Genomic DNA, 14,879 nt, shown 5'->3' on the forward strand with positions numbered 1-14,879 from the left:
TTTAATTTCCCACAATGCTTCTGACAGCATTGCTCCAGAGCACTGGGGAATTTTAATGGCAACAAGATCCAGCCACTGCATTGCTTGGCACACTGCTACTGCTGAGGTCACTAAGCAAGCCCTACAGGTCCCACCAAAGGGGAGGGAGCCCACCAGAGGGTACTTTGTCCAACACCCCCTCAAACCTGCACTATGGGCAGCTTTTTTCAAATTTCATATGAACATGTTCACAGAAATAAACTTCTGGACTTGCCAAGTCCCGCTTCAGTAATGAAATGGGAGCATAGGATAAGTCAAACAGAAGCATGTTCATCACCCAGAAAGCCCTCATGAGCACACCTCTTTTAAAAAGGTCTCTGATAGGGCACACAAGGAAAAGGATGGAATTAGTAAATAATTAGTCATAGGCATGGGGGTGGGGGTGTTAAAAAGACATTCTTAGTCTTACTCAGCATTTATATAGCAATTTTCCAGAGCATACAAAGTGCTTCTCAGTAATCATGCTGCATGCATCCTAAGAGCCTACATTTGAGAGCCTACAAAAAGCTCATACCAAGAACTAACTTAGTTGGTCTTTAAGGTGCTACTGGAAGGAACTTTTTTATTTTGACTATGGCAGACCAACACGGCTACCTATCTGTATTTGAAAACCTATTAGAGAGTTAAAAGAGATTAAGTTTGAGACATATAGAAACCAATACTCATGAGAGGAGGGCCAATGTAAGCAGCACGGGTGGAAGTGGGATTATACTTATATGTCGTGGTTATTTATTTAGATAGGACACTGAGCTAAGAAGACAGAAATAGCAAAGCACTTTGGACACAGAAAGTACTGTGGGAAATCATTAACCACCACAACAAATATGTAGACAGTGACTGGAATCTGCTTGACAGAGTGCTTGACCCCACCAGTTAAATAAGGTTATAAAAGGGAGGCAATCTCCCCTATTTTACTTCTAATCCACATCTAAGCAATTCCCAAGGAACTGGAGGAGCCACCTTGCCTTTGGGGCAAGCAGTGAGGACAGACACACGATGTAGGACTATACAAGATGCCAAGAACTGACTGGCAAGAGAAGACCTGCAGGAAAGCTCACAAAGGATGAGGCGGTTAGTGTTGAGAGTTTAAAATATATAGTTTTATTCTCAGATTTGCTCCTATAATAGATGGTTCTATGATCCTGATTTTCCTTCAGTGTTATTTTTCTTTCAGGGATACTTTTGAGATTACAAACACACACACTCTTAATTGAAAAGCAGGAACAAGACATTACAATTAAAGTACAAAAATAATCAGGTACCACTGTTAACACTAAAAAAACTAAAATAGAATAAAATTCTAACAAACCAGAGTAGTTAGTACAAGTAAGGTGAGCAAAAGAAAGAGCAGAAATCACCTTGCTGGAAAAGCAAAGTTACCATATATCAGGACATAATGCATCAATACCCAAACAAGCAGCAGAATTTTCACTCGGAGAAAGAATTGCCTAGTACTATGAAAGTTGCACTTCTCACCTCCTCTTAACAGAGACTTGCAGCCTGGCAGCCGTAGACAGCAAGGAATTACATGCAGGTGCGCAAGGCAGAGCCCTCTGTTTCTCCTCTGCATCCAAGCCTAGAAATGTAACAGGCTAATGCAGAAAAGACAGGGCTCTCTGTCTCTCCTCTGTGAGACACCCCCAAGGCTATTATTGTGGGCTAATTTACAAGGTGGGCTTAATAGGCAATAAATATTGTGTGTCTTTTTTCTTTCTTTTTTTAAGGAAAAGGCAAAATAAGCTGCTGGCAATCATTATTATAGTTTAATCATTTATTATTTATGAATCCACAAGGGGGAGCTAAAAGAAAAGGAGATATAAACCTGTTTGTTTTTCCTGCGGCAAATCAGTAGGATTGCTTTTTCCTGGGATTACAGGTCAGGAATCATAGTTACATTTGCATACTGGTGCAAAAGGAATCATACTGCTACGTGACATGTACTGATTTTCATCAAGTTACATACATTTAGGCATAAAAAGGTGGCAACATCCATTACCATATAATGAAAAGCCAACATAAGGATGATGCCTGCTCTGTGGCAGGGTTGAATAACTGGAGAAATATTTTTCTTACTTTCCTTTATAATCATATTAAAAAGAAGGAGAAGGTTAGAGGCAGGCAATAAATTGCTACATGAATTCATGAAAGATGGTGCTAGGCAAGTGGAATTTCTGATCACACACACACCTTTCATTGGTAGATTCCCCGACTTTTAAGGATCTGGCTCCTGGCCAGTGTTTCAGCCATACTTTTAAAGATGAGGACAAATCTTGAAAAATAACAGATAACACTCTTCTTACTGTGCCCACCAAGTGTACATTTAATGGTAGGACAACATCATGATCAGTGCATCTAAACTTCAAATTATAAACATGTTAATTTATTGTGCTGTTAGTTTCACTATAATGAGACAATACCTACTCGATTTTCCATGAATACTGTCCAAGAGTGAACACCTTGCCCTTCTGATAACATATTCTATCATTGAAAAGTTAATAGATTGATCTCTGGAATGACTAAAGCATAGCATGGGCAGTCGCAATAATAATTTATCAGCTCATAATTCTCTGACATTTTACTTTTGCTTCATCAGGCTTAGAAGAATGCCGCTTGTCATCACATTAAAATTGCCTACAATTATGGCATTACAGTCTACAGGGCCCTAGATTTACTATCCACAAATCAATGCTGAACTCTACTTGGCACGCAAGTAAGAACACCTGAAAACAGGACTTGCTGTTTTTACAATGACTAAATTGTGTTTTTATTTTTTTTAAAATCTGTTTTAAATGGACAGGTGGCAAATTAAGATACCCATAGGCTGTGTACACATGTAGCCTTTGTAAAAAGCATATGAGGTTTTTTTCATAGTGCACTTTTGTACGTAGCAGTTTGCAGTTGTACACACCTTTGCATGATAACGTCTTCTAAAGTGGCAGCTACTATCCATGATGTCTGTACACATAGTTGGGAATGTTTTCAAACTAGAGTGCAATAGTTTTCTCTATTCCTCTTCCTTCGATTAGTGTTTTCACAGACCTTCTCTCTCTCTCTCTCTCTCTCTCTCTCTCTCTCTCTCTCTCTCTCTGTGTGTGTGTGTGTGTGTGTGTGTGTGTATTTGACATACAGAAGATATGTACTGATACACAAAGCTGGCTAAGTTACTGTACTGCTTTCTCTTTTGTCTATTTTATTCAGAGACAAGTTAAACATGGTTAGGGGGAATAGCACAGCTCCACAATACCAGCAGCTCTGCCCCAGTAAGAAGTCACCTGAGGACGTGTCTTCTGTATACACATGCAGGCACATGCGCTTGCGAAGTGCATTATCGACACAAACTGGATTGTAACTGTTACAGCAGAAAGTGCTTTAGATTGACAAGTAGTATGGGACAGAGAGAACATGAGGATGCTGTCATGTGCACAGCACCCCAAAAAGGCGCCTGCATCCAGCACTGAATCCACATGATCACACAATGTGCACATACCCACTGTTACAAATAGGTACTCATGTTCAAACTTTTCCTATCCCTATTCATTACAGACTCTTCCTCTAGCAAGCCATGGCAAGAGGTTATCTTTTTAAAAGATTCCCTGGTTAAGATCCATTGTACAGGCTGGCTTTATATCGTTTCTTCTTTTGTTTTTCCATGGATTGTATCAAGATGGGTAGAGCAATCCAAACTATCAGAAGCCAGCATTATTTATGCTGGAGTAAATCATGCCAATGTAATTTACCGCTATTCCAAACTCTTTTCAGGAGCAGGTCTACTCCTTAGCCTGGCAGAGAGAAAGCAAGCCTTTCATTTACACTACCCTTTTTGCTAGTGTAATTTCCACTGGGTTGCTAGGTTGCATGATTGAGCAGAACAGAGTTTGGAATGGGGTGGGTCTCCACTATCCTGTCCTGCTCCTGCCACTTTTCAGGGCCTTGGTTCAACCAGCTGAGTCCCAGTTGAGCTGCTGAGGCTTGGCTGAGTCAGGATGAAGGAGAATCTCCAACTGAGCCAGATGTGGGACTTCAGCCAGTGAATCTGCCTGTTCCAAACACCATTCATCCCAGGGATCTCAAACTAGTTTACAAAATATTCTCATACTAAAAATACATTCAAGTTTGGTATCTGGAAAGCGTGGGTATTCCTATGGTGCCAGGATTATTCAGGTAGCATCTCCTGCTCTCAATTATGCACTGTGTGAAGAGATAAAATGCTTATTTATTTATTTATTTATTTATACATACTGTATCCCACTCATCAGACTGGGTTGCGCCTGATACTTCTTCACAGATCAGACACAATTGTCAAAGCCATTACTTGACACTAAAGTTTACAGAGCATAATTGAGACCAGACGTAAGTGCTCTTGTAGCTGCAATATGACTATGAATCAGACTTTGAGTCATTAGGAGAGTATGTGCAGGGCAGAGATATGTGTACACTGTAATCTTAAGCATGCCTACTTTGAAATAAATCCCACTGAGTTTAATGGGGCTCACTCACAGTTAAGTGCATAACCTTAACATTTAACTAAAGACCTAGATGGCAAAATCTGCACTCAGTGTCACCATCAACAGATGTCTGCCTGAAGAAGTTATTTTAAAGTATCGCTATCTTTTCTAGTACTTTCCACTCCTGCTAAACGAGTCTGTAAAAGAAGCCAATTTTTGCTGACTTCCTCTCAATTTTGACATTTGAGAGGCTTCGCATGCTCCACCTTTCATTTAAGCAGTTTCCAAAGTACTTTACAAACTATACATATGAGCCCATTCTAGAAAGTTTAAGAAGCCATGTCTTTTAAAATAGACATGGCAGTTTAGGGCAGAGAATTAAGACTTGCCATATCCAACTGAAATTACAGGGAAAGGTTTTAGCCATGAGGATAAAATTAACCAACTTCTCCTCAGTCACCTCCTATGTGAAGGATCACTGCCCATCTTGGCTGGTCAAAGCTAGTGGAGAGAGTCTGAGCTTATTCCTGATTTTTGCACATGGCAGGTCCAAATGGTTCCCTAGGGGAAAACACCTTGATGGAAAATTGTAATACCTGGGGTTTCTGTGAGGAAATCTTGCCATTCTTTAAACACACACACACACACACACACACACACAGAGAGAGAGAGAGAGAGAGAGAGAGAGAGAAGAGCAACAAATTACTTGCTAGAGCAATTGCTGCCAATTCTCTGCTAGAAGAAATTCACAGTTCTGCATGATTTTACATTCTGAAATAAATAACAGGTTCAACAGTACTCTTTCCTCCCTCAAAACAATGTAGGAGAATCACCCAAAATTAGGACTCAGAGGCTTTGGTATATTAACCATAGGCATGTGTCCCTCAATACACATTCAGTCTATGTAATAGGAGAAGTACTGCTTTTGTTTCAGCGCTGGTTTAATCCATCAGATTTCTGATGAATTCCTGTCTCATTACCTTACACTGTGACCATTACACAGAAAGTATCAGTTTCAGTGTTTCAAATAGTATTCAGGTGTTTGTGGCCAGGGAAGATGGTGGGGTCTGGAGAGAGTTTTGAGGGCCAGATTCTGAGAGTCAGGATCGGGGGGCACGTTCAGTCCTCAGGCTGAGGTCCCTCACCCCAAACTACCAGTCTGAAGGCCCTACAACAACATGCTGTCATAAACTGATGTGCCATACATGTCCTTTTCTGGGCAGACATTATCAGGTATACAACAGTCAGTACCTCTGCAGTTGTGAGGAAAATTTCTTCACTTATATGTCTTATTCCACATGCAACAACTCCAAGGGCAACTCCTGGAAACACATAAGCATTGTTACCCTGTCCAGGAAAAAATGTGCGTCCATCTGGAAGAGTGACACGATCAAAAGGGCTTCCACTTGCAAAAATGCCACGCCCCTAAAACAAACGTTTTGCAAATGTTATTGGATGGAGGAAAATCAGAACCTGCATCTATATCTATAAAACAGTGTTTTCATAAAGTAACTACAGTATACCAGAAACTTACACAAAAGTCACAAAACAAGAATTTTGCAATTCTGACTATGTACTGTTAAATAAGTCTCTCTCTGGTCGGTGCATTGTCAGCATCAAGGCAAGTTCCAAACCAATCTGAACCCAGTAGACGTTTGTATCATAATGTCTCTTTGTGTCTGATATCTTGCTGAGACATATGATAACAAACTGGAATTATGTCTATTTCATATGATATTTATTACTTTATTTTTCAGTTTTAGGAAGAATTGGAATTTAGTATCTTCAGAACTAGTTTCAGCCATCCACATAAATGCAAGTATGCAAAACTGAGACTCACATTATGACTATGTGAGATATATATAAAGGCAAGCCCTCATTTATGTGGGGGTTACGTTCCAAGGCACCACACATTTAATTGTAATTGTGTGTATTTGAAACACAATTGAAAAAGTCTGCAAATGTCCTGTTCCCGCCCCCATCTGTTCTGCCCCTTTTTGTGACGTTTCTGGGTTGCTTCTGGGTTTGACACGATGAATGTGTGTGCAAGTCGCTCATATACTGAACATGCATAAATGGGGGGGGGGGTTGTATAAATAACCCCTCTTCTAGGAAGAATCATAATAGTTCACAGTGATGCCATCATAATCTCTAATGAAGTTCATGGCCACAGCTTCTATCTGCTAAGCTAAAAAGTGGCATGAAAGAATACAAATCCAACAGCCCTACTTGGCTAACTTGCTATTTGCTGAGGTCTGAGTGAAACAAATAAAATAGTTGGTTCAGTATGCATAAAACTGCCAGCATTGGAAGATAAGGTCTGTAAATGCTTATTTGTCATCCTTCTTAAAAGGATTCACAATGCAATTCTATGCATGTCTACTCAGACATAACTCCCTTTCAGATCAGTTGGGCTTGCTCCCAGGTAAACAGGTATAGGATTGCAGCCTTCATGATTAAATTTAATTTTTAAACAGAAGGATCCTTGTTTAACTTACAGAACTGCAAATATGCATGGAACACAAACAAGAACACTATATAGTTATTCAAAAGAATATCATTTAGCTTGGTGTCATGTAGATTTATAATGGCCTGCTTTATACATTTTGCTGGAAGATTAGGTATTTCAGTATATTTTTAGCTCTGGTTACCAGGTGGAGCTGCCCATTGTAACCATATTTTTTAAAATATTTGCATTCCTGTTTCATTCCTGCATTCACTCTAATGTATACATTTCGGTAGGCAAATAGGATATGCTTAATATTTGTTTTCTATTTATAGAATTATAAATTTGTCCTGCATCAGTAGAGAAATTCCAAGGGGAAAGTACTTGACCCAAAGAGAAAGTATAAAGACTGCAATTCATATGTAGCAGGATTTAGATTATACATCATTTCATTCCAGCTACGTCCTCCCAAGTCAATGGACCAGTTAAAAGGCAAGTTATATGGCTTAGAGAACAATCCTGCTGCTCCAACATCCCCAGGTTGATGGCTGGAGAGGATCAGAGCGATGGGTTTGTGCCTCTCCTCTAACAAGAAGAAATGCCACCAGTTTGGGGGAGCTCTGCTACAGTGGAGGCTCCATCTGGAACCAGGTAAAAAGAAGCCAGCAGCAGAAGCAATAGCAAGATGTAACCCCCAAAAATGAGATCTTTTATGGGTGGGGCAATGGCAGCTTGGCGCAATGGCAGCTTTGGATCCAATGGATTGAAAGCGCCTTGGTCCCACGCATCTCTGCCAATTTAGAGATGTAATAGCAAAAAGGATGAGAAAACTACCTGCCACCCCCACCTTCAGCCATGTCTTCTCTCTAAGCCCTCTGTGTACCTGTGGCAGGGTATGTGCCTCATGTATGTCTGTCTATGTGTACATGCAAGAGTGTGTGGGGTCACCACACCTGGTGTAAAGTGTGGAGTAGGCACACAAACTGTTGGCATGTGGCCTCCAGAAGGCTGGCCAAAAAAGGTGAGCCACTCCATTTCCCTTTGGAACTCCTGGGTGAGGTTTGAAGCGAGGTGTCATGAGTACAAACAAACAAGGTTTGTTTTTTAAATATTGCCTGCAAAGCATGATGGGTTAGAAACTTTCATTTTTAACATATAAGTCAAGAATCTAATTATTCTACCTTGCTGCTGAAATAACGTTCATTAAGTACAACCAATTCAATATCAATCAAGGTTCTTTCCTTACTTCGGTTAGAGTGTAGCAGTCCTCAGCCGAGCATTCTGCTTTGCTAGTTGGGTTACTGAGAGCAAAAATAATTGGCCTCTGGTTGAAGGAAGCCATATCCTGGATAATCTTTTTTGTAAATGCACCACCAATAGCAGCAACTCCTGAGGAAGACAATGGGAAATTTGGATGAAGTAACTGTTTTGATTCATAGACAAAAGGCAGAATCCACCATAACCTGTCCTGTTGCACTCATATGCAAAGGAAATGTGCCACTGTGACATTTCATTTCAATGAAGCTGGTGCTTGAGATATTTCCAGCCCAGAATGAGACAGTTCAGGATCTTAAGTAGTTGTAATATTGACACATATTCAATTGAGTTCAATTAAGCTGTACGAACAGATAGATGCTTGAGTCTTGAAGAGCTGCAGTTTAACATAAAATCTTCCTGTTTTTCTTCTGATATCTTAGGCCTCTCAAAGAAAGTATAGTTCAAAGTCTGGCTCCCATAATTTTTATTGGCTAATTGGACTAAACAAAAAGTACTGGCATTTGATCTATATTTTGTAGAGTTTATGTCAATTTTGCTTCTAGACTGTTAATCATAAGAATGTCAACCTTTTCTAGCCAGAGGGTATAATAAATTAGAAAACATAATTTCACTTATTCTTTATGGCTACTTTTATTAAAATAATTGTTTCTGGTCCAACAATAACAAGTCTTCTTCCTGAACGGTGTCTAGCAAGACTCCATATATGGCATTTGCTGAGACTTGTTTTAAAAAAAACCTTGGGAAAGTATCAGACAACAAAGCAATCCCCGTCATGCAAGGAGAGATTTTTTAACAATTAATCATCCATACAGGAAAAAACAATCTCAAATTTGATCAGTCTTTCTTGCTACACAGCAGATAAACATGGTATTTATATAAATTCTTTTCATGTTCCACACTCAATGCTATTCATTACATTTTGAATATACACAGCTACCTGAATGTAACTGTTTATACCCTTTTTCAGTAAATGGAATTTAGTAGTGATTATTCTGTAAGGTATCCTGTACAGAATAGGGTACAGAATAATCCCTCTTAAATTTCATTCACAGAAAAAGCGTACAGAATAATCCCTTCTAAATTCCATTCACTACAAAACAATGTAACTACATTCAGGTAAATGTGCACGTTTTTATTCATAATGCAGTTATTGGAAAAGAATTTAAAGATGGGGGAAGGATAAATTACACACTATTCTGATTATATTATGCCTCAGGCAGCAAATGAGAGCAAGGACATAACCCAGGGAGTGGATTAAAAAGTATACATTGACCTAAAGCTACGAGTTCTTCCTGACGTAATGCATCGCTTATCCATTACTTACACTACAGTTCAAAATTTTCTAGAGCTTCACCTGGTTTCAACCTCTGAAGGAAACAAAACAAAGCTATTTTATAACTGCTAACATCGCTTCCTGAGGATGGTTTTGGGGGGTTAGAGGACTTTCCTGTGATCTTTGGATGAAGGACGATATACAAATTCAATTAATAAGAATAATACATACTCAAAACCTATTTTTATACATTGCATGCATATTCACAGTGTCTATATCACACAATAAACAAAGAGACAAAGGTAGTATAGGTGGTTGGACAAATAGAGATGTAAGTGTTACCTATAAGAGCAGTTGGCCTTAAACGGTTAACAATATCTTCTAGATTTTTCATCTCTTCATGTTGATGGGCAAACTGTTCTTTCTCAGCTGTTAGTGAGGCACGGCCCTAAGTTTAAAAAGAGAATTAATTTATTAGAAATATAGATTTGCATCCATTCTGTGTTTTTTGTCTCAATGAAAGGACTCAACTTGTCCTCAAAAGCACACCTATCTTCTCTCATCTTATGAGTCAATACCGGCCACGTGCCAAAACTTGCTACAACCATTCTCTGATAGAATATTACACTTCCCCCAATTAAGAGTAGGTAGGTTTTACTAAGCATTTTTGTACCTCTTTGGAACAATAGACAGGATTTTTGAGAGAGATGTTTTCATACAACTTCTGGAAAATCGTTATCATACACCTGTGTGAGAAAACCTTCCAAAGTCCATTTGGTGAAAACCCATTAGATCTGGGGAGAAGGTACGTAGTTGCACTCATTTTCAGGGGGGGAAAACTAAACCTTCTGATCAAAATTCATGAGCGACGTTACCCTGAAATACCTTGTTTGAGTGTCTTATCTGCTTAGTGATCTTGCATCAAAACTCTCTTAAATGGTTGTGAATGGGTATCCCCATTTGCCCCCCAACAGAAACTACCGACAAATGAAAAATGCAAACTGCCTCTTGTATTCCACTGATTGGTAAAGTTGGCACCTGGCCCCCTCAATCAATTAATATACAGAATGAAGGACTAGAAACAGCTTGCACTTCTCCAGTAATTAATTACACAGCTCGCAAGAGGCTTGTCTATTCTTTTCCAAGCTTCAAGTAGAGGAAATTGAACGGAATTTAGAGAAGGGCATATAATAAAGCCAAGATTTTCTCTCTAAAACGAGGTGGTCTTAAAATGCCTATCAGCAGCCTAGCTAGGATGTTTATGGAGAGAATTTTCTTTTCTGAGAGGGATAGCAAGCAGAAGGTGGGTTTTAAGATTTCTTTGAGGTCCACTGCCATTAGTGAGTGTGGCATGGAATGGTAGAACAGGAACATGGTCAACCGAGTACATAAAAGGAATGCTTTTTAACTGATAATAGGTATGCTAGATTTCCGAAATTCAAAAACATGAGTGTAGTCTTTCTCACCATGAGCTGGCTAGCAGGGGTGATACGCACCATTCCAGGTCTCAAACCTGGAGTAACTGCAGCTGTGTGAAGGAACTGGAATTCAGCACTCAAGAAGAGCCAGTTAGTTATCACTTACACTACATAGAACAGAATCCCTTAAATGGCATTGTGGGGAAAGGCATGCTTTTTGTGCCTCCAGAAGTGTAGGCCCTCCTAAGTAACCACAGCAAAGCTCTATGTCAGTGAGAGCTCACTTCTGAATCTGAAGGGGGTGGAAGTTACAAAAGCAGCCCCCAAGAGCCATCATGATTCAAACTGAAGAACTAATGTCCAATAAAGATGAAAAAGTGCATACAACTAAAGGGAATCTACTTCAAATGCGTATTTTGATGTTTTGTGGCAAATTATGTGGTTTGGTGTTGTGGTTCCCTGCTCCCCCACCCCCAAAATTAGGCAAAAGTATAATAACAGGGACCTGTGTAAGTCCAGAATGAATAAAGAGAACAAGGGTTTTAAAAGCTGTCATAACACAACTACATTTTTCCATTTAGAAAATCTATTATAAACACACGTTTCCAGGTTTGTGCTTTGGTACAAATTACCTCACTGCATTTGTTCTCTTTCTTCTTCACTTCCCTGGTTGGTAACCACAAGTCTTGGTATTTATATAATGGAAAGCAATATATTATCATCAGCAGTATATGGTTCAGGGTGACCACAAGACATAGCATAGATCTGTCACATGGCTAGCAATAAATATGTTGCTGTATGCTAGACCATGCCAGCTTCTTTCAACTCACCCTTGATTTATTTGGGGATAGCTATCATTCATCCCCCTCTTCTCTTATAAAGTTTTCTTTAAAGAATGAATTACTGGGTTTTCAGCTGATATAAATATGTACTCATGCAATTAATAAATGGTTATAAACATTTTCTTAGTATTGCTACCACAGAACTCTTCTGAGAAACTTGCACCTGGCCCCCTTTGTGACCAAAATGAAAAATTCATAGCCCCTCCACAATACCTTCGGTCACCTTCTGACATACTCATGAAGGCCAATTTCAAGGCAAAATTACTGGGCTACTAACTACAGTGCTGTTTTTAAATACTCCAGCAGGTGTCACTGGGATTTTAAGAAAATACATAAAACATTAGTTAAAAAACAAAAACAAAAAACTAGCATAAAACACAGTTAACTTATAAATGCAAAAAGGTCTTTTTTTTAGTTATAATATAGTTAACACAAATCTTATCTATCACAGTGCAAAATATTTTAAATTTAAAAACTGCTAATCTATTTTAACTATGCATATAAGTCTCCCCTGCCATCTCTCTCAGGCTGAATCTATTTGTTCTCCCTTTGCTAACTTCGTTAAGTTTCACCAAATTCTGATTACTTTCATGCAAAGAAACTTTCCCAACCATACCACCTTGGTACATGCCTTAGGTATTTACTTTTTTATTACCATTTCCCATTCCATTCCACTCTGATTCTTTTATAATCAATTTAAAAACATGGCATCTATTTGTTAACAGCCTGACCACAAGAACGCAATCCAATGACGCTCGGGCACATTTAAGCCACTTGATTATTCTCATCCCTTTCCCTGAAAAGTGAATTCAACTGGGCTGAAAGGCCAGATTCTCAAAATAGCAGATGTTTAGGGGCCTCAACCAACTTTGTCACGGAAAAAACATTTACTTTGATTCTGGAAGGTGCTAGTGGTTACTTTTTAAAAATACCACCTCCATATCTTTTCTTTCAAACTCCTTTCACCCTCCACTGCCACTTTATCTAATTGCCAGTTCCATCGCAACAGTTCCAAACTGTTTACTGTCTAAATCCCCTTCCCCATACAAACTGGTTGTCCTCCAAAATCATATGGCCAAACAGCTGTCCCTATACATCCTGCCCATCTAAATATCCATGTCTTTCAAGTCTCCTCCTCCACTGACAACAGGTCATCAGCACTCACTCCCAAATCTGCATCCTGCACTGTTGGCTGTGGGTGATGGCAAACTGCATTCGTCACACACTCTGGATTGATGTTGAATTAGGGAAGATTTGGCTTAGAGTTCATGCTTAGCCATGATGCTGACTGCATGTCCTTGGTCACGTCTCTAACTCTGCTTAAACTACCTCACAAGATTACTGTGAGGATTAAATGTGATAATCCCATGCATGCCACTTTAAGCTATTTAGCGAAAAGGCAAAATATAAATGAGAATGATAGACAGAAAGAAACATTCGATACTTTCTGCTTCCTTTAATTCAGACTTATCTAGAGACAAATAAATTAGGAGAAAAGTAATATTATCTGCTAGGATTTCCTGTATTTACATGCTACTCTCCTTGGTAGCGATGCTCTGGTTCGCCAGAAGCTGCTCAGTCATGCTGGCCACATGACCCGGAAGCTGTCTGCGGACAAACGCCAGCTCCCTCGGTCAGTAAAGGGAGATGAGCACTGCAACCCCAGAGTCGTCCGCGACTGGACTTAATGGTCAGGGGTTCCTTTACCTTTACCTTAACTCTTTGGTGGAGATATGGGCCATGTAATATTAATGACTGCATAGAACTGTGGAGGAAACAACAACAAACATCACCTCCTCTTTTTGGATAGAGAAACTCATCCAACTCCAGGAATATTATAATAACATTAATATGCAACGTCATCCATCTAGCCAGAAGTTATAGTGATTGCACAAAATCAATGCACACAACCTCAATGGCCATGTGAGGCCAACTATAGAAGGGTTCCTCAACTGCATCATAAAGCTTCTTTAAACTTTACAGTTTATGTGAAAGCACACTCCAAGTCTCACTATTCTAATCTACCAGTCATTAAAGACCCAGGGGAGTAGAATGCATTTATACACACACATGGTGACAAGAGAAAGACATCAATTGAGGGAAAGATGAGAATACAATAGCAAATCAAAGTTTATTTTCACTAAGACCAACCCTAAAAAACTATGCAAACAGCATATGAAGAAGTTGAATAAATCAGCTGTATTGTTTTGTTTTTCTTGTTAATTTTAAGAACCTCAAAACTATAACATAAATGACCACTTTTATTTTGGTCAAGCTCTGGCATGGGGAAGAAATGAGGTAAAAGTAACTGATGTAATCACCCAGCAGCTTTGACTTTCTAACCACTGCTGATACCATAGCAAACCACAGCATGTAGGAAGGGCATGATCTCCTCTCCATCACTATGCAATAGAGTTATTTGAGGCAACACAGCTGAACTTTAAGTAGAAGTCTGGCAAACATAAAGGAAAATATCAGCAGGAAATTATCTCTTATATCAGCATTTCTTTTCTCCTTTTGATAAATAACTTCATGTTTGTGGGCCCAAGCCCAGCAGGACGGTGATCTGAGTAGTGATCTTATAATGATAGAAATGATTACAAGACAATATTATGGGACTGAAATTGGCCATAACTTTTTTTTATTACTAATGTAGTAAGCTATGCCATAGGCATGGGTATGCATCCTGAATCAATCAACCCACCTGCTGATTGATTGCTCCTTCAGGGTAGATCCTGTGTCTCCCGATGACACAAATCAAATGGGGTGGTCCCACCAGGATGCCAGTAGGATGTTCTATAGTCCGACAGCCCCCTGTCTGGACCAACAGACAGACTCTCCAGCACTTACACTATGAATCCAACCCAATGCCTTTTTCTGCCATCTGAGTCAGCCCCTCCCTGCCAGCTTAACAACAAACCAATCACATCTGCAACCAATCCCATAGGCCCCAGTAAATATCCATCAGCCAGGCCTCATTGCCACTTGGTGATAAGTCTACTCTGTCAGGCTAGTATAAGTCCAATTTATCAAATGTGTTGCCAGGGTGGCATATGATATGACCACCCAACTGTGCTATGCAGGACATAGCTCAGTTAACTTTCTCCCATGAATGGCTGACATGTGCAGGCAGTGCTG

General features: G+C 39.5%; 2 protein-coding genes across 6 annotated transcripts in view; one reads left to right on the forward strand and one right to left on the reverse strand.

Annotated features, from left to right (window-relative positions):
* The window catches only part of ME1 (malic enzyme 1), a 117,621-nt gene that overhangs the window by 4,346 nt on the left and 98,396 nt on the right, over positions 1-14,879 (reverse strand). For all 3 annotated transcript variants that reach the window (XM_083497471.1, XM_083497470.1, XM_083497469.1), the window contains 3 exons: positions 9,824-9,929; positions 8,177-8,319; positions 5,736-5,909 (listed from right to left, as the gene is read on the reverse strand). In XM_083497471.1, coding sequence (XP_083353597.1) covers positions 5,736-5,909; positions 8,177-8,319; positions 9,824-9,929 — 423 coding nt within the window. The remainder of the gene's footprint in view (positions 1-5,735; positions 5,910-8,176; positions 8,320-9,823; positions 9,930-14,879) is intronic.
* PRSS35 (serine protease 35) overlaps positions 864-14,879 on the forward strand; it is a 152,417-nt gene continuing 138,401 nt past the window's right edge. For 2 of the 3 annotated variants that reach the window (XM_083497474.1, XM_083497478.1), the window contains exon 1: positions 864-1,110. The gene's annotated coding sequence lies outside the window, so the exon portion shown is untranslated. Of the gene's footprint in view, positions 1,115-14,879 lie in introns of all 3 variants that reach the window. The other variant, XM_083497473.1, reaches the window with a different exon arrangement.

Source organism: Podarcis liolepis, assembly GCF_965112155.1.
Source record: "Podarcis liolepis genome assembly, chromosome: 3".
In the NCBI taxonomy this organism is placed as follows: domain Eukaryota; kingdom Metazoa; phylum Chordata; class Lepidosauria; order Squamata; family Lacertidae; genus Podarcis; species Podarcis liolepis.